At 35.1% G+C, this 26,121-nt stretch overlaps 1 protein-coding gene across 6 annotated transcripts; it reads right to left on the bottom strand.

Annotated features, from left to right (window-relative positions):
- Window positions 1–294: 294 nt before the first annotated feature.
- Window positions 295–5,707, bottom strand: LOC107961732 (putative E3 ubiquitin-protein ligase RING1a). Of its 6 annotated transcripts, none has more exons than XM_041115331.1 (12): window positions 5,587–5,686; window positions 5,280–5,444; window positions 5,133–5,175; window positions 3,358–3,416; window positions 2,606–2,687; window positions 2,352–2,472; window positions 2,217–2,258; window positions 1,685–2,072; window positions 1,437–1,597; window positions 1,096–1,203; window positions 802–1,002; window positions 295–664 (listed from the first exon to the last, which is right to left on the bottom strand). In XM_041115331.1, exons 2-12 carry the CDS (start codon window positions 5,401–5,403, stop codon window positions 614–616), a joined length of 1,380 nt encoding a protein of 459 aa, XP_040971265.1. In that variant the 5' UTR covers window positions 5,404–5,444; window positions 5,587–5,686; the 3' UTR covers window positions 295–613. The 6 variants fall into 6 exon arrangements, with proteins under 6 accessions (XP_040971265.1, XP_016753314.1, XP_016753313.1 ...); XM_016897825.2 differs by having other exon boundaries at window positions 5,582–5,678; XM_016897824.2 differs by having other exon boundaries at window positions 1,437–2,072; window positions 5,582–5,707.
- Window positions 5,708–26,121: the final 20,414 nt, after the last annotated feature.

Below are 26,121 nucleotides of genomic sequence, written 5' to 3' on the forward strand. Positions count from 1 at the left end.
TTAAGTAAAGGGATGTGACAAACACAATATATAATTAAATTGAAAGAGAAATGAAGGTGACTTTTGGGACACAAAATAATGATAGATGTCATTATTCTAGGTCTTACTAGTCATTCAAGGATCCCCCTTGAATAAGTTAATATCTCCCGGTCTTTGGCTCTTTGCAAAAGCAAGGCAAGATAAGGCTTTGGCAATTTCCATTTACCATCAATATTATTATACTGATTTATTTTTAAAAATAAAAATTCAATCTCTAATAAATTCTAAAACAGTACACTGTAAGGAGAATCAAGGTAATAATAGCAGCTTGTGTTGGTTATTAAAAATGACAATGGTTAATAAATAAATTTAATGATTGCAATCCTTTTATGCATATCTGCTTCCAAATGCGACTGATACTTGGTTTACTACTCCTAAACTACCCCCCTCCCCCCGGCTTGCATGTGATAAACTACTCAAGTTCAACCATGGCAACAATCAAAAGCAAAATCTATTCAGATTCCTTATATTAACACCCTCTCTCTCTCTATGTATATACGTATATGTATATTCATACACAAATATGTTGTAACAGCAACGGGAAACATCTTGCTCTTGTCTGACAAGGCTCGCACTAAACTTGACATTGTCCATTTCTATTCTCCTTTTTCTGATATGCAAGAATCTGAAAAATAACACAAACCAACTGTATAAAATTTTGTAACATAAAGTATGTGCATGCCATATCTATGTGCATGTATTAGCATACTTTCGGATACAATGATTGTGAAAGTATGAACATTTATTCTAAGAGGAGCTTACCAAATGGCTATGACTGGAAGTTTGGCGTCCAAGTCCACCCAAAGTTTCTTCCTCTTTTAATACTTGCAACTTATCTCTGACTGATTCAACTAAACCGGGCTTGGTAATCTTAGAGGTTGACATGTTGACCGTAGAATATAACTCTTTTACCAAGTATATTTCGATTTCACTGGCTTGTAAAGCAGTTTGAAGAGCTACATACTAGGTAAGATGTAAATTAAGAATTAGTTTTCCGCTTGTCTGAATGGACTGGTTTTAAATTAGCAAAGAGGTTTCTGATCGAAGAATAACTACCTTGCACAGGTGTCTAACCAACAACGTAGGCCTGCAGCAAAGGTAAGGCCGCTGTAAACAGGGTATTCTTTGTTCATCAATTGAAACAAGCATCAGGTGGATATCCAGCTGAAAGAAAATAAGAAAATCAGTAATCCAAACATTGCAGCAAGTGACAACTCAATACTAGATAATAATCTGGAATAACATTAATGATCATCTCATGAACTTGGTAAGCAATGAAAATAATATTTTGGTCTCAGTAAGGTGCATAATTTGGCGTAACTGAAGCCATAAATGAGATTGCTGACTCTTTACCAGGGCAGACTACATAAAGATCACAACCAAAAATTAAACTTTACCTCATCATCCTCCTCCTCTAGGTTCTGGAGACAATCCACCAACTTTGGGAGGCGGCTGTTTCGGGCTTTCTTTCCATTTCCACCACTCAAACTGCCATGTCTTGTGTTACTGCGCATGCCGCCTGCTCCCCAATGAAGCCTTTCAGAGAGGCCATTAAGAGCTGCAAACAAGCCCAAAGATTCTCTATTAACTTCAGAATCATTTTCGTCACCACTCAAACTGCCATATGCTGTGTGACTGCGAATACCACTTGCTCCCAAGTGAAGCCTTTCTGAGGGACTAAGTGCAGCAGATACACCCAAGGATTCTCTATTCACTTCAGAATCATTTTCATCACCAACCCCGTCTGCACTAGCAGCTGATGAAGGCTGAGAACACCGACCCTCCCATCTCTTCAATCTCTTTGGTTTGACCTCAGTAAGATCCTCATCAGCCAAAGATGAACCCGTGCTTCCATTTTCATTGGTATCCTCGTTACTATCAGAGTCTTGAGGTTCAGAAGTTCGATATTTTCTCCTCCTTTGATAGCGGCAGTTTGATCTCCTCATAGTTGCAGACGCATTGGCTTTAACTGTTCGCTTCCTACCCAGAACTTCTAATTGCCGATGCAAGGTCTGGGCGATTGAAGCTTGGATCTGATGCAAATTATCTCAGATTATAATTTACTGTCTTTAATTATTTTTAAGAAAGGGAGTACTAGACACGTGAATGCATTTTGACTCAAATGATAGTTTGAATTAGCATACAGGTAAATAGACCAGAGTAAACTAGAAATCCACCTCTTTATTCCGAGCTTTCTCCTCCTCATGCAAAGTCAATTCCTAAGCCACATAGTGTTGAATTGTTTGAGATTTCATAATAGCATAGAAAATCAGATTCCAAAGTGCACTCAGAGATCAACCTAATTATTATACCTCTTCCTCATGTTTGTCTATATCTGGATATAAGGCTGCGATTAGGGAATCATAGTTAGGATCATCTCTCAAAGACCGGCGACTAGCACAATGTGTGCGGCAAGCAGGGCATTCATTGTTCCTGCCATTAGATTCAAGAAACATTATCAAGAATAAATAGCTTTTGAGCTCAGAAGAAACTGTTACAACCAGGCCAGGATATCCAATCCATGTTTCAGTGAACTAGTGAGAATAATGGAATAGTTTGAACATACCCCATGCGCATAGATTTGTCAATGCATTCTCTACAGAAGCGATGTAAGCATTCCATTACAGTTCTAGTTTTGCGAATGATCCCTTAATTGGACAAAAGAAAAAGGTTAATGAAATTTTTGTCAGCATAAGTTGATGCTTATGTGCTATACACTAATGTTATTTAAACAAGTAAAAATGCAAAAGACGAAGCATAGTCCTTGTTCTAAGTGATGTCCTGCGTGAGAATTGATTCCATTTTTCAGATATGTTGAGCAATCTAATAACATCGACACCTCATGATATTGTAGATAATGGGAAAGCCATACAAAAAATTTTAACAAAATCAAATGTAGCAAAAGAATAACAAAAGACTCAAGCGCCTAACCATTAGGACTTGATTCACTGACCGCCAAAAATTGAATCCAAAACACATGAAAATTCAGGAATTGTAGCCATTTCATGACTTGATATTTACACATCAGATATGCCAAAAAGAACATGCACCAGTACTGAAGAATACTTATCTTTCTTCATAGACTGAGAGCTAAAGCTAGTATCGGAAATTTAAATGCATTTTAAGGTAAGTATATTGGCATAATTTTCGTCAATATACATGCATGGAGTTTGGAAAAAAGTACAACCATGAGATAGCTATATTGTAAGATGAACTGTAAGAGTTCAAAAAAGAAATGCTAATAAGTCAATTACCACGAAGAATGTAGCCAGCAAAATAAAATTAACATATTAAACAAAAAATCAGTAAAGAAAATACCCAGGCAGATTGGGCACTGTACTTCCTTACGTACGTCAGATAATTTTACTATAACATGACTGCAATGAAACACAAGGGAAAAACAGTTAGCATATTATGCAGTTAACAAGCAACATATAGGCCACCACACTATTTCTCTTTTTATATTCAGAATAACTGTAAAAACATTTTGCCAGATATGGGACCTTTAAATACACTGGACTAATTGTACAACGTGCCTTTTCAGATTTAAACAATAAAAATTAAATCAGTATACATCCTTTAAAGTAATTAGGTTTCATTCTTAAACCTGTTATTTCTATTTCACAGGATTATGTATTCATGCATAAATTAAACATGTCATAAAGACATACACTACACGTTACTGCACTATTACCTGTTTAACCAGAATTCTATTTCACAGGACTATGTATTCATGCATAAATTTAAAGACATAAACTACAAGTTACTCCACTATTACTTGGCAATTTCACACAGTGCTCTTATCAAAACTTCAAGCATTATGTTCACTGCAGAAAAGAGGAAAAATATGGGGAAGAAAAAGAGAAAAGTAGCATTTATAGACAAATATTTCTCAAGTGAATCTTCTACAACGAAAGAACACAAATCATCCAAGGACATCATTTTATGTCATGTGACAGAAGCATATCATACGATGGATGAATTATTACTCTTGAAAATGCTGCTTACTACAAAAGTAAGAGTGAGTTGTGTAAATCATCATCTAAGGATAAATTTCTTACATTCAATCTAACCAATCAAGGTATTCCAAACTTTGGAGCTTCCGACAAGCACAATAAATTACATTAAATTCCTCGACAATCAAAATTCAAAGAAAGGCATTATCTGGAAGGTTAATTTACCACTGTCATTCAGAAAGCAGGCAAATAAGAAAAGTCTATCAATGGGGTGACATGGACAATTGGATATCCTATGGTACATCTGTGAAACTTCACTCAAACTGACTTATAGATGAGAACTTCTGAATATTTAAAGAGAAAAAAAGGGATCCCAACATTAGCAGCTCAGGAAGTGGTTAGCAGTTAGCAAAAGTATTCAGTACATTTGACAATGCCAACATTTTGACAAGATGATCAATAGTGACACCATCGTCATAAAATATTTGCAACCGTAAGTGTTGGTGCAGCCAAAGTACTCCAACAGTATAGTAGTATCGTACAATGGTTATATAGAGAGCAAGAGAAAGATCGATCCAAGAATCAAGCAGAGACAGCTTGACCCAAGCGGTAAAGCCTCCCTTTTCCCAACTAAATGAAAGCCTCGTAAGTCCTAAAGTTGGTCAACAACCTTCACCTGATGTTACAACCCTGAAAATGCCTAAAAATTACATGGAGAAACCAAATCCCAGTGACACAAAGCTAGAAGTATTTAAACAACCATGAAAATACTCTCGTGCAAACCAGGGTAGGATTAACTCGGGAAGACCTCAAGTCAAAACTCTAAGCAGTTTTACTGAAAAACAAGGGTACCCATCTAAAAATAAAGCAAGGAAAGTGCAATCAAACGGGAAATATAAAGGAAGTTGGAAGACTCATGAATATACATGTGGAGGAGGTTTGAATGTCAGGAGCAAGTAAACCCAGAAGCACTAACTTTCGTTTTAAAGTGCAACAATGAAACCATGCAGCAGATCGCCAAAAACAGAACAAAGCCCCCCGCCATTGAATGCATTAAGGTTTAAAAACAGTTTAAAATAAAATAATAACGAACAAAACATAGCAAATCGAAACAGAAGTAGTAAAAAAGAAACTTACTCTTGTTCATTCTCGTTACAAGGAGAAGGGCAGCGATCAGATTCTGTGCAAAATCCAAAGCAATACTTGAATAACAAAAACAAACAAACAAAAAGAAAAACCCGGGTCGTATTGATTATCGAAAATCACAAAGTTGCTTAGGCGTACCATCAGCAGCATCTTCGGTTTCTACGGGCTGTTGTTCATGGTTGTAAATACTCTGATCGAGAAGCAGGAGATCGCGGCCTTCTGATGTGAAGACGGCTTCGGAAGAAGGCTTCTGAGCCGGCATTTCTTTCTTGTTTCTTCTCCACCCACACCCCTTCTCTGTTTCTGTAGGAGACACGAAAGAAGTAATCAAAGGAAGGAAGAAAGGGGATTGGAAAGGGAATTGTGAGAGTAAAGAGGGAGAAAGTAGAATGGAAATGGTGGAGAAACGATGAATGTGTGCTTGATATTTCTTGGCTTACCTTACCTTGGCTTTGGCTTTTTCTTTGGGATCTTATTTTTTGTTGTGCAATGTTTGACGAGCAGCGAATGGGTAGAGAGAAAGAAAGGTTTATTCTGCTCCCGGCTTTTCTTTTAACAGATTTACTATTTATATTTATTTATTTATTTATTATACGTACTTGTTCTGTATACGGTATATTACATACTAATTTTTTATTTTTTGTTTTTATTCCTATAATTGAAGAAAAAAACCTTATTATTTTTTTTAAGAAAATATTGTTATTAATAATAACCATGAATAATAATAATACAAAGACATAGAATATAATACAAAAACATAGAACTTAAAACAAATTAATGCACAAGTGTTACGTTCGCAAAATAATTTCAAAATAGAAAAATACAAACTTGTAGTAACTGGACTATTTTACCAATAAAGGTCTATTTCCAATTTTATTTATGAAAATGAGCCAATTTTTTCATTATTTATCGGAAAAGACCGAAAACTACAAAACGCATCCATGTAGGAGGTGTTTTGGGGGGAAATTTCAGTAAATCGCGTCCCTAAGGGAGCAATTTTGCCATGTCAGCACAAAACGCACTAACGTGGACGCGCTTTGCTAACGTGGCAAAATTACTCCCTTAAGGACGCGATTTAGCCCGTGCTTTTCTAGGGTTAGGGATATTTGTATGTTTAGTCCCTAGGGTTTGTGAGTTTATGGTTTTAGGGTTGTAGCGTTAGGGTTTTGTTAAAATAATTTAAGGTTTAAATTTTTTAAAAAATAAATTAGGGTTTAAAGTTTTTTTTTAAAAATTAATTAAATTAGGTTTTAGGGATTTTAAATAAATAAATTAAATTAGGTTTTAGAGCTTTTAAGAAAATTAATTAAATTAAGGTTTAGCTTTTTTTAATAATTTTGTGTTTAGGTTAAGGGTTTAGAAAAAATTATATTGACAATAAGGATTTTGTTTTTTTTTCTATAGTAGTTTCAGAATAATTAATTTTGAGAAGACGGTTCTGAAAAGATAATGTCAAAAACGCTTCAAGCAGGGATGCACTGTTAGTAAAATTACCGAAAAAAGCTCCCACGTAGACGCTCTTTTTCTACAGTAGTTCCTGAAAAAATAATTTTGAGAAGACGGTTCTGAAAAATAGTTTCAAAAATGCTTCAAGCAGGATGCACTGTCAGCAAAATTACTGAAAAATGCTCTCACGTGAGTGCTTTTTTTCTACAGTAGTTCCTGAAAAATAATTTTGAGAAGACGGTTCTAAAAAATAGTGTCAAAAATGCTTCAAGCAAGATGCACTGTCAACAAAATTACTAAAAAAACTCTCACATGTATGCTCTTTTTCTACAGTAGTTCTTGTTTGGCCTTAGGCTATAAATGAGCCAAATTTCATTCTCAAGTTGCATAAGTTAGAGCAAGAAAAATTAGATAGGCTAAGCAGAATAGAAATTGAAGATGAGTGAACATATTAGTACTGTTATTTACTATGATGGTGAGGTCCGTGACACCAAGAACGATGTTATTTTTTTATCGAAGAACACAACGCGACTAGTTTTTAACCAGAACATAGATTTGACAGAACTTCGTAAAAGAATTAGGCAAAAATCTTCGGAACGATGCCAATGAGAATTTCGTCTATTAAGTATAGATTTTGTGCTTCGGTTGATCCCGTGACATATGACTCGTTTGATATCAAAGGTGGTCGTAGCTTGGAGGCAATGGTGCAGACTTATCTCGCTAGTAGATCACCATATCTTGAATTATATGTACAATTTTTATCACCAAATGAAGCATTTGGGACTTTAACATCTACTACTGTTTGAGAGGAAAACACGACCCCTACCCGACACTTCATTAGTGGGAGGCAGAACACGGAAGCGCCCGTGTTTGGCGGCAGTATGAAATACAAAACTCTTGTAGGACAGTCGGTTAGTGGATGAGACATGCACCTTGGTGGGTTGATGTTCGATGCTGGAAATACGTACTGGGGAATGACATCAACTTTTAGTGGTTGACAATCTGCATCTGATTGGGGACATTACAAAATGTCCACAAGAAAGGATGGTGTATTCCTTATGACATCCACTGGCGAGGGGACTTCGTATGTTGCAGATGATGGTGGGTTGGATGATGAGTCCGATGTGGATCCACTTAGAGAGCCCGGCCCCAATGGTACAGAAGTTGCATTATTTTTTGAATCGGAGCTTATTCCAACTGAACCTGAATACGTTGAAGAGGGTTTAGATAAAAAATAAGATTTGCGATTTAAGGCGTACTCGCCTCCAGCCCATATGCATAATGTCGACCTATCAGCGGATGATGCATTGGAGTTTCCAAATCTACCACACAAAAGGCATGATCGTACAAGTTCGTCATTGGATTCAGGTGAATTGAAATTTGGTAAGGAGTTTTACAGTAAGGATAATTTTCTTGGTGTATTGAAACAACATAACATCATGAGCGGGGTTAACTACAATATGATTAAATCCAAATCTAAGAAGTTTGAGGCCAAGTGTAGTGCAAGAAGATACATGTTCATAGAAAATCATGGCTTCGGTTAGGAAAAAGACAAGCTTGTGGTAGATAAAAAAGTACAAAGGTCTACATACCTATGTTGCTGGTACAGTATCACTTGGTGTTTAGGGTTTTTGAATAATAATGTTATTACTTAATGTTGCATTATTTAACGTACTTCGTTGCTAGGTGTTTCACAAGATCATCTCAAGATGGATTTAGATATGATAGCTAGCTTAATACTACCGATGGTGAAGGCGGATCCCAAGACTTCTGTGTCGGTCTTAATTGCCAATATTCGTAGCTAATTAAGGTACAAGCCCTCTTACCGCAAGGCTTGGATAGCTAAGCAGAAGGCGTTGGAAAAGATACATAGTAGCTGGGACGCTTCATATAATAAGGTGTGCCAGTGGTGTCAGGTGCTGGAGGGGTACGTCCCAGGTTGCATAACAAACTTTGAAATGGGCCCTACGTATTACAATGACCGATTGCTTCGTGGATGCCAAGTGTTCAAGCGTCTGTTCTGGAGCTTTAAGCAAAGCCGAGACACATTTATGTATTGCAAGCCATTGGTACAAATTGACGGTTCCTTTGTAACGCCTCAAATTTGGGCCTAAAAGTATTAGGTTTTGAGCAGGGGTGCAGTTAGGAGGCTGTACATAAATTTTTAATTACGCAAGGAAGTGACACAATTGAGTGTTTGGCTTAGTGGTTTTGTACTCTAGAAGTGTCTGGAAAGTCATGGGTTCAAGTCTTGGCTTCTACAAATTTTTTCTTTTTAAGGATAAAACCCCTATATTTGGCCAGTAGGGTTATAAGTTTATTTTGGTAAAAACATGACAGAATGAGCCTGCTAGTGTAACAACCCAATCTAGGGCCTAGTTAGAATAGTAGTCTCGGGACCACAAATCCAGAGTCGAATAGATTATTTTATTATTATTTTGGAGTCATTGCATGTTTATATTAGTGTATGAAAAATTTAGTGAGTTAATTTTGACGTTCGTGAGCTCAATTGAGAAAAATGACTAAATCGCATAAAATGCAAAAGTCCTAAATTGATCGCTAAAAGTGTCAAATAGCTAGAGAATAAAAATTGGGGGCCTTTAAAGGGAAACTAGACCATTAGAAATATGGTGGCTAGTCATACGGGACAATGAATTGAAAATTTTCAATGTTAAGTAATTGATTTTTGACTTTTTGACTCAAGTAGAAATAAAATAACAAAAGGATGATATCATCTCCTTCACCTCTCCTTCTTCACCGATTTTATTAGCAAAAATAGGGATTTTTGGAGCTTGAAATTTCAGCAATTTTAAGCCTTCACAAGTAAGTGATCTTAATGGCTTTTCTTGAATATTTTTGTACTTTTGAGACCCTTGAAGCATGAGCTTTCAAATGAGGGTACTATTTTGCAAAATGATTAAGAGTGTAGGGTTTTTCCATGAAAGGGTTTGTAATGTTTGCTGAGTTTTTATGGAAGAAAATGAGTCTTGGGTGTCTTATAAACAACTTTTGTGAAAGGTGTTAGCATGAAAACATTTAAAAGGACCATTTTGCACAAGTTGTAAAATAGATGTTAAATATGTGAAATAATGAGAATTTAGAGTTTCTATAAGAGTAAAAAGGGTTCGACTAGGCTTAATATGTGAAGAAATTCAATAAAAATCGATTTTTGGGCCTAAGGATAAAATGATCATTTTACCAAAATATGAATTTTTGATTGCCTAATTTTAATTTGTGACTTAATAAGTACATTTTTCTATTATAGATCAAGAAATATCGAATTCGAACCTAAACCGGGGGAAAGCCAAGCAAATCAACTAAATCGACTAGTTGCCACATTTTGTAATCCGAGGTAAGTTGTATGTAAATAATACAACTACTGTGTTAATGTATATGTTGAATTGTACTTGAATTTAATATAGCATGAATTGCTTGATTGTGGAATTGAGAAAGCATGATGGTAATAGAGATAGTAGAGTTCCTGTTTGAACCTAGAAAATAAATCGGATATTTATGCCATAACATATGGGTTATTGTGAGCTACTGTAAGACATGTTTGGGACATGCATCGGCCACATTATGAGAGCCAGTGTAAGACCCTGTTTGGAACATGGCATCGGCATTGAGATGAGTGCTAGTGTAAGACATGTTTGGGATATGCATCGGTCTCGAGATGTAAGCCAGTGTAAGACATGTCTGGGACATGCATCGGCTACGAGATGTGTCAGTGTAAGACCATGTCTGGGATATGGCATCGACACAGATATGCTAGAGCTTGTGTAAGACCATGTCTGGGACATGGCATCAGTACTTGACCCCATGTTTGAGGCTAAATGAGTATCTGATGAAGTTCCAAATGGTTCAATAGTGAAAGTATGATTTCCAGTTAACAAGTAAAGTATAACCGTGTTGTGAGTGGTACAAGTACCTATATGGTATGTATGAACTCTGAGCTCGATATATGCTATATGAGGTGTATTGAATATTGATGAGTAAGTTGTGATTAGGCCACTTGTGTATTATGATACTTGTTGATGAATGGTAAAGTTATGTTGTATATTTATTTATGTGCAACTTTTTAAGCTTTATGCCCTCTCCTTTTTCTATTTTCTTATAGTGCCACCTATCTAGCTCAAGGATCAACGGAACTCAAAGATATTGATCACACTATCAATTGAAGCTTTCGGTATAGTTTGATTTATATTTTTGAATATGGCATGTATAGGGCTTAGACTTTGCTATTTTTGTGTCATTGAAAACTAGCCAAATGTGTTGGCTTGGGTTGGGGACCCTTCATTTTGTATTAAGCCTTAAATGATGGTTAATATTTATTTTGATTTATATACAAAGATGTTATTCTCATAGATGAGTAAAATGCACAAATGGAATGTTGTTTATTATGGCTGATTAGGTTGCTTGGAATAGTCTTATCTTGTTTGTGGTTGCTACCTTGCAGGTTGTGTAGATAAGGGTGGCAAATAGACTTGGTAAATAGCCTTATATTGTCCACACGGATAGACACACAAGCGTGTGTTTAGACGGTGTGTGACACATGGTATGCCCAATGGGCGTGTGGTCCGGCTGTGTGTCCCATACACGTAAAAATTTTAAGTCAGTATGCATGATAGTAAACACACAGACAGAGACACGGCCGTATGTCTCAACCGTGTGATGGACACGGCCTAGCACAAGGGTGTGTGCCTTGGCCGTGTGACATTTTGAGGATGCTAATGTCAGAAATAGAATGTCCATGTTTTTGCACACGGGCTAAGACACGAGCAAGTCATGGCTGTGTAAAGGACACGGGCCAGGCACATGGGCGTGTGCCAGGCCATGTGAAAACCCCTGTAGGTGTGCATTTAAAATTATTTCTACATGAGTGGAGGACATGGGTGTGTCGCCCTTCCACACGGACGTGTGCCTTATTTCAAAGTCAAATTCTCTATAGATGGTTTAAGGACCCGGGTTGATCCCGAATAGTTTTCAATGGTCAATTTGAGGCTCATAGACCCATAATAAGAAGTTTCAGGAAGAAATTGAAAAAGTTCTAATTTGGATCAAGTCTCGGGGACTTGGGGAATGTTTGTATGCATGAGATCAAGTTAAGTAATGCCTCGTATCCCGCTCCGACGTGGGTTACGGGTATGGGGTATTACATTTAGTAGTATTAGAGCTATGGTTTAGTCAGTTCTAGGACTAACCTAGCGAGAGTACGAGTCTAGCTATACATGTCATAACTGTATATTGATAGTGTCAGACTTCTGACGATTATAAATTGTATTTTTTTCTATATAGTAAATGGATCCTGATAGAGCCACGGCGGATGACGTGGAGAGTAACGCATCGACCCCTGCCGAAGGGACCATGCCAGTTGAGAGTGAGCCTGTGACTATGGGCCAAGATGAAGGGGCTAGAGAAGCTTACCTCTGAATGATGGATGCTTGGTATACAGAGTTCGTTCGTGCGAATCTAAACACTGATCTCCCCCACCTCCTCCTATTCCTCAGTATGCCCTGGTAGATCCGTAAGGCGCAGACTTGATTAGGAGGGAGAAGCCTCCAATAGACAAGATTAGGAAGTAATGGGCTGAGGAATTCCGGGCTAACTTAGATGACGACCCGGAGAAAGTAGAGCTTTGGCTAGAAAATACTATCAGAGTATTTGATGAACTATCGTGCATGCCTGAAGAATGCATGAAGTGTGTAGTATCGCTCTTGAGAGATTCGGCCTACCAGTCGTGGAACGCTCTCGTGTCTGTGGTACCGAGAGAGAGAGTAACTTGGAAATTCTTCCAGGAAGAGTTCCAAAAGAAGTATATTAGCCAAAGGTTCATAGATCAAAAGAGGAAGGAATTTTTAGAGCTAAAGCAAGGCCGAATGTCGGTGAACGAATATGAACGTAAATTTGTGAGGCTTAGTAAGTATACGCGCGAGTGCGTGTCTTTAGAAGCCACTATGTGTAAGAGGCTTGAGGATGGTCCTAATGAAGATATCTGAGTATTTGTTGGCATCCTAGAACTAAGAGAATTTGTGGTGCTCGTTGAGAGAGCATGCAAGACAGAGGAGCTGGTAAAAGTGAGGAGGAAAGAAGTTTTTGAGTCGCGAAATTTAAAGAAGAGATAGATGGGAAAGTCACATCAGTCCTCATCTAAGAGATCGAAGGAATTCACTACGCGATCAAATGCTTCAGTGGGGTTTTCGAATAAAAATAAGAACAGGTAGAACACAACTTCTGGAGCCCAAACCACTTCTGTCGCGAGTGTCAGCAGTCCTTGGCCAGATAGGCCAGAATGTTGAGGTAAAGAAAGAGAGTGTTTTAAATGTGGGTCACTGTGTAACAGTCTGATTTAGACCCTAATCGAAACGGTGGTTTCAGGATCATAAATTTGAGTCAGAAAAATATTTAAATATTATTTTTCGTGTTTATTATATGTGAATTTGCATGTGTGAAAGTTTCGTATGAAAATTTGATTGTTTGTGTGCTTAATTTAATAAAAAGGACTTAATTGCGTAAATTGAAAATTTGATAGTTTAAATCATAAAGACTGAATTGTTAGTGGCTTTTTAATATGGGGTGTTTATGTTGCAAATTGCCCATGATATTATGCCTTGGAAGGTTGTAGCCTTATTAAATTATGGTTTATTATTTGATTATAAAGGTTATTAAAGTAAATTATGAAATATTATGTACATTAACTAAAACAAACATAATATAGCCATGCATTTTAGTTCATTTTGACCGAAACTAAAAGAAAAATAAAGCTTTAGAAAGTTTCAAGCATTTGACACTTTGGAAGCTTGATTAAAGGTTAGTTTTTGTTCGGTTTTTGATAACTTTTACTTTTTTGAGATCGTTGCTTCAAATACTACCTGACCCATGCTTGAATTTTTGATTTCGATGAATATTTTGAGTTATGCCATTGATGAATATTTGTGTTTTGTGATGTTTGATGATGAAATATTAAAAATATATTTTAGATTAACATGTTTTGTATTGGAGTTTTTGATGATTTTGAGTTATTAGGATTAAATTAAAAAAATAATAAATTGAATGACTAAAATGCAAAATAAATGAAATACATAGACTAGTATGAGTATAAGGAAGATTCGGCCTAACAATGATGTGGTGAGATTTTGTGTATTTTGTGTTTTATGCAATTAAGACTAATTTGTAAAAGTATGAAATATTAGGGGTAAAATGATAATTTTCCCATTTATGTGTTGTTGGATTAATTTGAATGAAATTGTGTTTAAATGAGGTTAATTTGAAATTATATATATCAAGAACAAAAGAAATCGGACTTGGATCGGGGAAAAGCAAAAATAGTCGAATAGCCGATTTATAATGTTCGTCAATATCTGAGGTAAGCCTTTAAGCAATTAAACACCATTTTTCGAATATAAAATGATTTACTATGATGATTCCAATTTTATAGTTGTATAGTAGGGTAGCCGAATGTGGTTTAACATTGAAGTTATGTGGTTGAGTTTTATTCGATTGAGTTAAAACCTCTGAAAGTTTGTATGAACTGTATGGAATATTTGGATGATTTGATATATGAACTGTTTATGGAATGACTTTAAAAGAGTGATATTCGGGCTTTGAGCCTAGCAAGCCTTGTGCTGGTGAATTTGATTGGGCTTTGTACCTAGCAGGCTTATTGCCAGTGGATAAATAAGAATCAGACCTTGAGTCTAGCAGGCCTTGTGCCGGTGTGTGATTCAGGCTTATGCCTAGCAGGTTTTAAGCCGGTGATTTATTTTCAAGCCTATGTCTATAAGACTTCACATTGATGTGGAAATTGAACAAGTAAGTTGATCTAAATGACCTTGGATACTTGGCTACATGTGATGTTTTATTGAACTTCTTATTTGACCATATATGATGATTTATTGAACTTGTATATTCGGCCATATGTGATGATATAATGAACCTTGTGTATTTGGCCATACAAGTAAGTATTTATGAGATGATATGTATCGGATCTTGTTTATTCGATTATATAGGTAAGTATTTATGTGGTGTTATAATTGACCTTGAATATTCGGCCAAATAGGTGCGTATAAATATGTGATATTATATTTGAATGTAAGCATAATTGAGATAGTATTATTTTGGGAATGAAAAGTTGAATAATATTATGCTAAATGAGAAATATTAGCATTCAGCCAAGGTAACTTATTTGTGTTAAAGTATAACATTAATGATACAATTCGACTTATTTGAAAGGTTTTAATTATTCATTTAAGTTGTTTAATTTGCTTAAGGCTTACTAAGCTAAGTTAGCTTACTCTGTGTGTTTTTATTACTCTGTTTTATAGATTTTTGTTCTAAGTTACGAGCTCGAGGATCGTCATCGAAGTCATCCACACTATCGTCAACCTTCGGTACTTTTAAAAGTCTATTTTCGAACTTATGGCATGTATAGGCTAATATGTATTTTGTTTGAACTTGAATATGTATAACTTAAGCCATGCGAAAATGGCTTAATCTCCATGATAATTTCGGTCATACTTTGGTTATGGTTTGAGTTCACTTTTGGTTATGATGTTATATATATTATGCATGAATGGTCTATGTGATAAATTTTATATGTTTGAAAATGGCTTAATGATGTGTTTAGAAAATGCAAATTATAAAATGTTTATACATGTTTCCATGTGTGGTTATATACTTGTTTGTGATGAAATAAAGTTGGGAGGAAAAATGATGATAATTATGTACATATTCGCTAATAAGATGAAAATTAACCAAATGAATAGTAACTTTTGTCAATCACTATTATGAACATTATATGTGTTTTATGTGATGTTTAAATGTTTAATTTAATATTAGATGAATACCAAAAATGAAATGATCTTTATCAAATGATTATAAGTATTACATTTCGTGTAATCCATTTGTGTTTGGTTATAGTATGCTACTAAAGTGTAATGAAGTCTGTTTATCTGTATGTATTATGAGTTTAAATTAAAAGTATAATCAGCTATGTGGTAGTAGAGATTAAATTGACTATTAAAATTCAAGTACATGTATGTGATCGTTTTAATTTGTGTTCTTGACTGGTAATACCTCGTAACCCTAGTTCGGTGATGGATACAGGTTTGGGGTGTTACATTTTATTGGTATCAGAGCTACGGTTTAGTCGATTCTAGGAGTAACGTAGCGTGTGTGAGTCTAACTATACATGCCATAATTTATACTGCGATAGTGTGATGACTTCTGACATTTGAAAATGTGCTTTTATATAGTAAATAGATCCCGATAGAGCTGTAGTTGATGATGTTGAGAGAGTAGTGCCTGCTCCCACGTATGGGACAGCGTCTGTTGAATATCGACCTATCTCGAGTAGCCATGAGGGGGAGGCTAAGCAAACCTTCTATCAAATGATGAATGAATGGTTTACTCAGTATATCTGAACTAATCCGGCAGTACAACAACCTCCACCCCCGAATAATCCATCTCCAATACCTGTGGTACCTCCGATGATTGATCCGATGAGATTTAACAGGCCTTCTGTAGATAAAATCAGAAAACACGGGCTAAAGAGTTTAAAGACAATGATGATGATGATGCTGAACGAGCTGAGTTGTGGCTTGATAATACTAACCGTGTGTTTGATGAGTTATCTTGTACTCTGGATGAATGTTTAAATTGTGCCATATCTTTATTACGAGACACTGCATATCACTAGTGGAATACACTAGTATCGATGGTTCCAAAAAATATAGTGACTTGGGAATTCTTTCAAACTGAGTTCCGTAAGAAATACATCAGCCAGAGATTTATTGTCCAGAAACGCAAAGAATTTTTGGAATTGAAACAGGGTCGTATGACTATAATCGAGTACGAGCAGAAATTTGTGAGACTTAGTCGATATGCTCGTGAATGTGTTTCAACCAAAGCTATCATGTGTAAAAGATTCAAAGACGGTTTGAACGAAGACATTAAATTGCTGGTTGGTATACTTGAAATTAAAGAGTTCGTGGTACTTGTTGAGCGAGCCTGCAAAGCCGAAGAGCTTGGGAAAGAGAAAATAAAAGCTGATTTTGAAGCCAGAGATTCCCGTAAAAGATCATCGAGTAAGACTTTTCACTCAGCATTGAAAAAGTTTAGAGATGATTCAGGTCAATTTAAAGCTACTTCAGACTTTTCTAGACGAGATCGAGATTGACCTCCTGTAAGTTCACGAGCCACTTCGATTGCAAGTGTTAGCAATGATCGGTAGAACAAACTTGAGTGTAAGTATTGTGGTAAATGGCATTCCGAAAATTGTTGATTGAATGATCGGTCTTATTTTAAATATGGATTGATGAATCATTTTATCCGAGATTGCCCGATGTTAGCCGAAGAAAACACCGTTCAGAACGCGAGACCGAGTAACATGTCAGTACGAGGTAGACCACCCAGACATTCGAGTAATGTAGATGGCAGTCAGAGAAGGACGAAAGATACAGCGGTTCGATCTGAGGCTCGTGCACCTGCTAGAGCATATGCTATACGCGCTCGTGAAGATGCTTATTCCCCAGATGTTATTACCAGTACTTTCACTCTTCATGATACTAGTGTTATTACATTGATTGACCCTAGTTCGACTCATTCATATGTATGTGAAACATTAGTATCCAATAAGACTTTTCCTGTTGAGTCTACTGTGTTTGTGATTCGAGTGTCAAACCCCTTGGGCTGGTGTGTTCTGGTTGACAAAGTGTGTAAAAATTGCCTGTTAGTGATTCGAGATTCATGTTTTCTAGCCGATTTGATGTTATTACCTTTTGACGAGTTTGATATAATTTTGGGTATGGATTGGTTGACTTTGTACGATGCCGTTGTTAATTGCAAAAGAAAGACCATTGATTTGAGATGTCAAAACAGCGAGATTATTCGGATTGAATCTAATGATCTGAATGGTTTACCAGCAGTAATATATTCAATGTTAGCTCGGAAGTATGTGAGAAAATGTTATGAAGCTTACTTTGCTTATGTGCTTGATAGTAAAGTGATTGAAAAGAAAATTGAATCTGTACCAGCTGTGTGCGAGTATTCGGATGTGTTTCCTGAAGAATTACCGGGTTTGCCACCTATCCGAGAGGTAGAGTTTGGTATTGAGTTAGAACCGGGGACGACTCCGATTTCAATAGCTCTGTATCGAATTGCACCTAATGAATTAAAAGAGTTGAAAGCACAGTTGCAAGAGTTAACAGATAGAGGTTTTGCACGACCGAGTTTCTCTCCCTGGGTTGCTCCAACTCTATTTGTGAAAAAGAAAGACGAAACTATGAGAATGTGTATTGATTATCACCAGCTAAATAAAGTGACTATAAAGAATAAATACCCGTTTCCACGGATTTACGACTTGTTCGATCGGTTAACAGGGGCTTCAGTTTTTTCGAAGATAGACTTGAGATCGAGTTATTATCAGTTGCGAGTAAGGGACTCCGATGTGCCATAAACTGCTTTTCGAACGAGGTATGAACATTATGAGTTTCTAGTTATGCCATTCAAACTTACTAATGCACCTGCTATTTTTATGGATTTGATGAATCGGATCTTCAGGCAATATTTAGATTGGTTTGTGGTTGTGTTCATTGATGATATATTAATCTACTCCCGTAATGAAACCGAACATGGCGAGTATTTGAGACTTGTGTTACAGAATTTGTGAGAAAAATAGTTGTATGCGAAGTTTAGTAAATGTGAGTTCTTGTTACACGAAGTTAGCTTTCTGGGACATGTTGTTTCAGCATCAGGTATTCGGGTTGGTTCGAGCAAAACTTCAGCAATACTTGACTGGAAACCTCCGAGAAATGTTTTTGAAATCAGAAGTTTTCTGGGACTTGCTGGTTACTATAGATGATTTGTGAAAGGTTTCTCTATGATTGCAACTCCGATGACGAAGCTGCTGCAGAAAGATGTTAAGTTTGAGTGGTCAGAAAAGTGCCAGAAAAGCTTTGATCAATTGAAAGCCCTTTTGACCGAAGCTCCAGTGTTAGTTCAGCCAGAATCGGGTAAAGAATTTGTTATATATAGTGATGCATCTTTAAATGGTTTAGGCTGTGTTTTGATGCAAGAAGGCAAAGTTATAGCTTATGGCTCGAAACAGTTAAAGCCGCATGAAAAGAATTATTCGACGCACGATCTAGAATTGGCAGCTATTGTGTTTGCATTAAAAATTTGGCGCCACTATTTGTTCGGTGAAAAATGTCATGTTTATTCCGATCATAAAAGTTTGAAGTATTTGATGGCTTAGAAAGATCTGAATTTGAGACAGCGTCGATGGTTAGAGTTGTTAAAAGATTACGAGTTAGTGATTGACTATCACCCGGGAAAGGCTAATGATGTTGCTGATGCTTTAAGCCAAAAATCACTGTAACAGCCCGATTTAGACCCTAATCGGAACGGTGATTTCGGGACCATGAATTCGAGCCGAAAAAATATTTTAAAATTATTTTTTGTGTTTATTTTGTGTGAATTTATATCTGTGAAATTTACGTGAATTAATTTCGTCGTTTAGGTGTCCGATTAAATAAAAGGACTTAAATCGCGTAAATTGAAAATTTGGTAGTTTAATTTATAAAGGGCCGAATTGTTAGTGGCTTTTAAGGATGAGGGATTTATGTTGTAAATAACCTATAAAGATATTAGTGGGACGGTTAAAGACTTATAATATGTATTTTTTATATTAAAGTATTAAGGTTATAAAAGTAACTTAATTATTAAAGCATATATATGATATAATATCATAAAATAAACTATGTTTTTCATTCTCTCTTGCACCAAATATAAACAAAAAGAAAAAGAAAGAACACAAGACTAGGTTCGGCCATCTTCCAAGCTAAAATCAAGGTCCATTCTTTGTCGGTTTTTGATAACTTCTATGTTTTTGAGATCGTCGCTTCGAGTACTATAAAACCCTTGTTTGGTTTTTTGATTTGATGGATATTTTGAGTTGTGCCATTGTTGATAACTTGTGATTTTTGTTATTTGATGATGAAAAATGAAAGATATGTTTTAGATTAACATATTTTGTATTGGATTTTTTGATGATTTTGAGTAATTAGGACTTAATTGCAAAAATAATAATTTGAGGGACTAAAATGTGAAATTAATGAATTATAAGGACTTGTATAGACATGGGTAATATTCGGCCTAGCTTGGGGGTGGAGAAATTTGATGTATTGTGTTTTGTGCAATAGGGACTAAATTGTAAAAATTGTAAATGTCAGAAGTAAAATGGTAATTTGCCTATTTATGTGTTTTTGGACTAAATTTAATGAAAATATGTTTGAATGAGCTTAATTTGAATATGTTTAGATCAATAACCAAAGAAATCGGATTTGGATCGGGGAAAAATGAAAGTTGTCGACTAGCAGCCCCGTCCCATTTTACGACGTCCGAGGTAAGTTTATAAGCAAATAGACATGTTTATTGGTAACTTAATGTTATATTTACTTGCTGTTTTGAAATGTTAGAAACTAAATATATTATGGCCGAATGTGATTGAATGTGGATATTACACTTCCGAGTTCGATTCGACCGAGTTACGACGTCTGAAAGCCCCGTATGAACCTTAGGAATAGCTAGGATACATATGTCATGACATAGGATTTTGATATATGAGTGTGAGTAAGTCCATGGCGTCAATTTGTGATTTCGATATGTGTTTACGAGTAAGACCCTATCTGGGATGTAAGACCACGTCTAGGACGTTGGCATTGTACGATATATGTGTGAATTATCTGAGTGTCCTACCCAATTCCGAGTGGTTCATCGGGTAAAGGTAAACAAAATCGGATGTGTTGGATGAGAAAAAAGGGACAGGTGTGATTTAGTTTATTGGTTATCGATGATAAGGTAAGTATGTGACTTATTGATAAAATGTGTTTTTGTATGATATAAAGGATAAACTTCCTTGGTTCAAATATGTGTTTTCGGCCTTGAACGAATGATGTATTTATCATGGAAATGATTTTTTAATTGCATTTATATGTGCCTATGAATATTCGGCTATGAAAGTAAATTATGTACATGATCATATAACTGGATCTTTGAACTTACATAAACGTGTATATTTGACTTGTGAATGAGTAGTAAATATACTATGAATAGCTCTTGTGTATATATGTATGAGTGATAATGTATATATGCGGTTATATAAAAACATAAGAGTTTTGCATTTTGTGTAGGGGAACTAAGTATAATAGGAATATTCAGCTTTGGTGGTTAAATGATACTATGTTGGTTTTGACTATTCATACATTCGGTTAAATGGAATTATAAAAGGAAATAATTATATATGCTTAAAAATACTGCATATGAATGTACCTATAAATGATTGGATTTAAATGTACAATGATAAAATATTCTTATTAGTTTTGCTAATTCTGTTAATATCATTGGGTTATTTATTCGCTTATAACTTACTAAGCTGAAATAACTTATCGTGTGAATATTTGTTTCTATTTTATAGATTTTGAAAAAATCAAGTTACAAGCTCGGGGATCGTCTATGAAGCTCATCACACTATCCACTACTTTGGGTACTTTTATAAGTCGAATTAGAAATTATGGCATGTATAAGCTAAAGTATGTTTTGGAAATGTTAATTTGGGGGGTTGTATATAAAGCCATGTGAAAATGGCTAAGCAATTATCCTTAAAAATTATCTGTGTTAAGCTCGATCTTTGCCCACTCTGCCTTATAATTATGTGACATGTTTGCATGAACTTGTGTTAGGTATTGCGTGTGCTGAAATATGGATATTGCCATGTTCCTATTCGGTTTATGCAAATGGGATTGAATGTTCACTAAGTTTGATTGATGATAAATAGTGTATAGATATTTTGTGGACAACTGATGGGTTTAGAAGTTATATACTATATGTTAAGTAAGGTCTCTACTGCGGGTAAGACACAGATATTTTATGTGTACCTTATTTTATTGGTTTGGTTTTGATATTTTGTATGGGATTATATATATATAAATATATATATGAAAATATAATTTAGATAAATTAATATGTTTGCATGCATATTATGTGTATTTATGAGGTTGCCGTATGGGTTAAATCAACCTTAGTATTAGGTAGTTAAAAATTTAATGGGTTAAATCAACCTTAGTATTAGGCAGTTAAAAATTTAAGTTAGTTGGATATTATAAATGGATATATGTGACTGAGTATTTGATCATGACATACGGATGGATCCTTATATGTCTTGTTATATATATTTATAGATGTTTGTATTACGATTGGGTTGTAAACATGCATGATTATATTGATTCATTGAATTTTTTTTGTAAAGCTACGAAATTATGCAATTTAGCTTGTGATAGCCAAATAGCTATAGAGTGGAACGGATTTTCTTTGTATATTCCTAAATGTTTGACTTTAGTTTGTGTAATTATATAATACATGCAAAGGTGATAAAAAATTTTAGGAATAAAAGCCGCACCAATGATTTAATATGGATGCATAAAATGATCGAATATAATTTAGGTAATTTAGTGGTTTAAGTACAATTTATCTTGTCTCATTTATTTTAGGTGTTCAAATGTTTCAAACTTTGATAGGGATTATTGTGTGTAAAGTTTATATTATCGTATGAAATGTTCTCGATTTATCAATGAAGTCGATATAGACATTTATATTAATAAATATTCGTATAAGTAATTTGTATGATCGGTAATGTCTCGTAACCCTAGTTCGGCGATGGATACGGGTTAGGGGTGTTACAATCACTATTTGCTTTACGTGCAATGAATGCGCATATGACTATGTCAGACGATGGTACGATAATAGCTGAGTTAAAAGCAAGACCGTTTTTTATTCAGCAGATTTGTGAAGCTCAAAAAATTGACAATGATTTGATAGTGAAATGGGTTCAATGTGATTCAAATGCGGATTCAGAGTATATAGTTGATGTTGATGACTGTTTGAGATTTAGAAACCGAATATGTGTTTCGAGAAATACAGAGTTGATTCAGATAATCTTGAATGAAGCTCACAAGACTATCTGTTCATCTAGGTAGTACGAAGATTTAAAATGATTTGAAACAACACTATTGGTGGCAAGGTATGAAACGAGACATTTCTGACTTTGTATCAAAATGTCTAGTTTGTCAGCAAGTAAAAGCCGAGCATCAGGTACCTTCTGGATTGCTTCAGCCGATCATGATACCTAAATGGAAATAGGATAGAGTTACGATGGATTTTGTATCCAGTTTACCGTTGACACCGAGCAAGAAAGATGCAATCTGGGTTATTATAGATAGATTGACTAAATCTGCCCACTTTGTTCCGGTTCGTACAGATTACTTGCTTGATAAATTGGCTGAATTGTATGTTTCTCAGATCGTGAGGTTACATGGTGTACCTATATCTATTGTTTCAGATAGAGATCCGAGGTTTACATCGCGGTTTTGGAAGAAACTGCAAGATGCATTAGGTACTAAACTGCATTTTAGCACTATTTTTCATCCCTAGACAGACGGTCAGTCCGAGCGAATCATTCAGATACTTGAGGATATGTTGATATGTTGTATTCTCGAGTTCGAAGGTACGTGGGAATGATATCTACCTCTGATTGAATTTGCGTACAATAATAGCTTTCAATCGAGTATCAAAATGGCACCTTACGAAGCTTTGTACAGTCGTAAATGTCGTACACCTTTGTACTGGACCGAGCTCAGTGAAAATAAGATACACAGGGTAGATTTGATGAAAAAAACTGAACAGAAAGTAAAAGTGATCCGTGAAAGTTTGAAAGCAGCATCAGATCATCAGAAATCGTATGCAGACTTGAAATGTAAAGACATAGAGTTTTAAATCGGGGATAAAGTATTTTTGAAAGTCTCGCCGTGGAAAAAAATACTTAGATTTAGTCGTAAAGGCAAATTGAGTCCGAGATTTATTGGACCGTACGAGATTATAGAGAGGATTGGACCAGTGGCATATAGACTATTAATGCCACCTGAGTTGGAAAAGATCCATAATGTATTTCATGTTTTGATGCTTTGGCGATATAGATCCGACTCCTCGCATGTGATTAGTCCATCAGAGATTGAGATTCAATCAGATATGTCGTACGAGGAAGAACCGATTTGTATTCTGGCTCGCGAGATTAAAGAATTACAAAATAAGAAAATTCCATTGCTTACATTACTGTGGCATAAGCATGGAGTTGAGGAAGCAACGTGGGACCCAGAAGATGCAATGAAAGAACGTTATCCGAACCTATTTATCGATAAGATTTTCGGGGACAAAAATCCCTAAGGGGGAGAGTTGTAATAGTCCAATTTAGACTCTAATCGAAACGGTGGTTTTGGGACCACGAATTCGAGTCAGAAAAATATTTAAATATTATTTTCCGTGTTTATTATATGTGAATTTGCATGTGTGAAAGTTTCGTATGAAAATTTGATTGTTTGTGTGCTTAATTTGATAAAAAGGACTTAATCGCGTAAATTGAAAATTTGATAGTTTAAATTTTAAAGGCTGAATTGTTAGTGGCTTTTTAATATGGGGTGTTTATGTTGCAAATTGCCCATGATATTATGCCTTGGACGGTTGTAGCCTTATTAAATTATGGTTTATTATTTGATTATAAAGGTTATTAAAGTAAATTATGAAATATTATGTACATTAAATAAAACAAACATAATATTGCCATGCATTTTAGTTCATTTTGACCGAAACTAAAAGAAAAATAAAGCTTTAGAAAGTTTCAAGCATTCGACACTTTGGAAGCTTGATTAAAGGTTAGTTTTTGTTCGGTTTTTGATAATTTTTACGTTTTTGAGATCGTTGCTTCGAATACTATCCGACCCATGCTTGAATTTTTTATTTCGGTGAATATTTTGAGTTATTCCATTGATGAATATTTCTGTTTTGTGATGTTTGATGATGAAATATTAAAAATATGTTTTAGATTAACATGTTTTATATTGAAGTTTTTGATGATTTTGAGTTATTAGGACTAAATTACAAAAATAATAAATTGAAGGACGGAAATGCAAAATAAATGAAATATATGGACTACTATGAGTATAAGGAAGATTCGGCCTAACTATGATGTGGTGAGATTTTGCGAATTTTGTGTTTTATGCAATTAGGACTAATTTGTAAAATTATGAAATATCAGGGGTAAAATGGTAATTTGCCCATTATTTGTTGTTGGATTAATTTGAATGAAATTGTGTTTAAATGACGTTAATTTGGAATTATATATATCAAGAACAAAAGAAATCGGACTTGGATCGGGGAAAAGCAAAAATAGTCGAATAGCCGATTTATAACGTTTGTTGATATCCGAGGTAAGTCTTTAAGCAATTAAACACCATTTATTTCGAATATAAAATAATTTACGATGATGATTCCAATTTTATAGTTGTATAGTAGGGTAGTCGAATGTGGTTTAACATTGAAGTTATGTGGTTGAGTTTTATTCGATTGAGTTAAAACCTCTGAAAGTTTGTATGAACTGCATGGAATATTTGGATGATTCGATATATGAACTGTTTATTGAATGACTTATAATACAGATATTCGGGCTTTGAGCCTAGCAAGTCTTGTGCTGGTGAATTTGATCAGGCTTTGTGCCTAGCAGGCTTATTGCCGGTGAATAAATAAGAATCAGACCTTGAGTCTAGCAAGCCTTGTGCCGGTGTGTGATTCAGGCTTATGCCTAGTAGGTTTTATGCCGATGATTTATTTTCAAGCCTATGTCTATAAGACTTCACATTGATGTGGAAATTGAACAAGTAAGTTGATCTAAATGACCTTGTATACTTGGCTACATGTGATGTTTTATTGAACTTGTTATTCGGCCATATATGATGATTTAGTGAACTTGTATATTCGGACATATGTGATGATATAATGAACCTTGTGTATTTGGCCATACAAGTAAGTATTTACGAGATGATATGTATTGGATCTTGTATATTCGGTTATATAGGTAAGTATTTATGTGGTGTTATAATTGACCTTGAATATTCGGCCAAATAGGTGCGTATAAATATGTGATATTATATTTGAATGTAAGCATAATTGAAATAGTATTATTTTGGGAATGAAAAGTTGAATAATATTATGCTAAATGAGAAATATCAGCATTCGGCCAAGGTAACTTATTTGTGTTAAAGTATAACATTAATGATACAATTCGACTTATTTGAAAGGTTTTGATTATTCATTTGAGTTGTTTAATTTGCTTAAGGCTTACTAAGCTAAGTTAGCTTACTCTGTGTGTTTTTATTACTCTGTTTTATAGATTTTTGCTGTAAGTTACGAGCTCAGGGATCGTTATCGAAGTCATCTACACTATCGTCAACCTTCAGTACTTTTAAAAGTCTATTTTCGAACTTATGGCATGTATAGGCTAATATGTATGTTGTTCGACCTTGAATATGTAAAACTTAAGCCATATGAAAATGGCTTAATCTATGTATAACTTAAGCCATGAGAAAATAGCTTAATCTCCATGATAATTTCGGTCATACTTTGGTTATGGTTTGAGTTCACTTTTGGTTATGAT

Source organism: Gossypium hirsutum, chromosome A06, assembly GCF_007990345.1.
Source record: "Gossypium hirsutum isolate 1008001.06 chromosome A06, Gossypium_hirsutum_v2.1, whole genome shotgun sequence".
In the NCBI taxonomy this organism is placed as follows: Eukaryota; Viridiplantae; Streptophyta; class Magnoliopsida; order Malvales; family Malvaceae; genus Gossypium; species Gossypium hirsutum.

Bases quoted from the DNA above. Each gene is read 5' to 3' on its own strand.
- LOC107961732 (XM_016897824.2), bottom strand. From the start codon at position 5,403: ATGCCGGCTCAGAAGCCTTCTTCCGAAGCCGTCTTCACATCAGAAGGC. The intron at 5,176-5,279 runs GTACGCCTAAGC...GATTTTGCACAG, and splicing joins AACCGAAGATGCTGCTGATG to AATCTGATCGCTGCCCTTCT. The intron at 3,417-5,132 runs GTAAGTTTCTTT...GTTTCATTGCAG, and splicing joins TGTAACGAGAATGAACAAGA to TCATGTTATAGTAAAATTAT.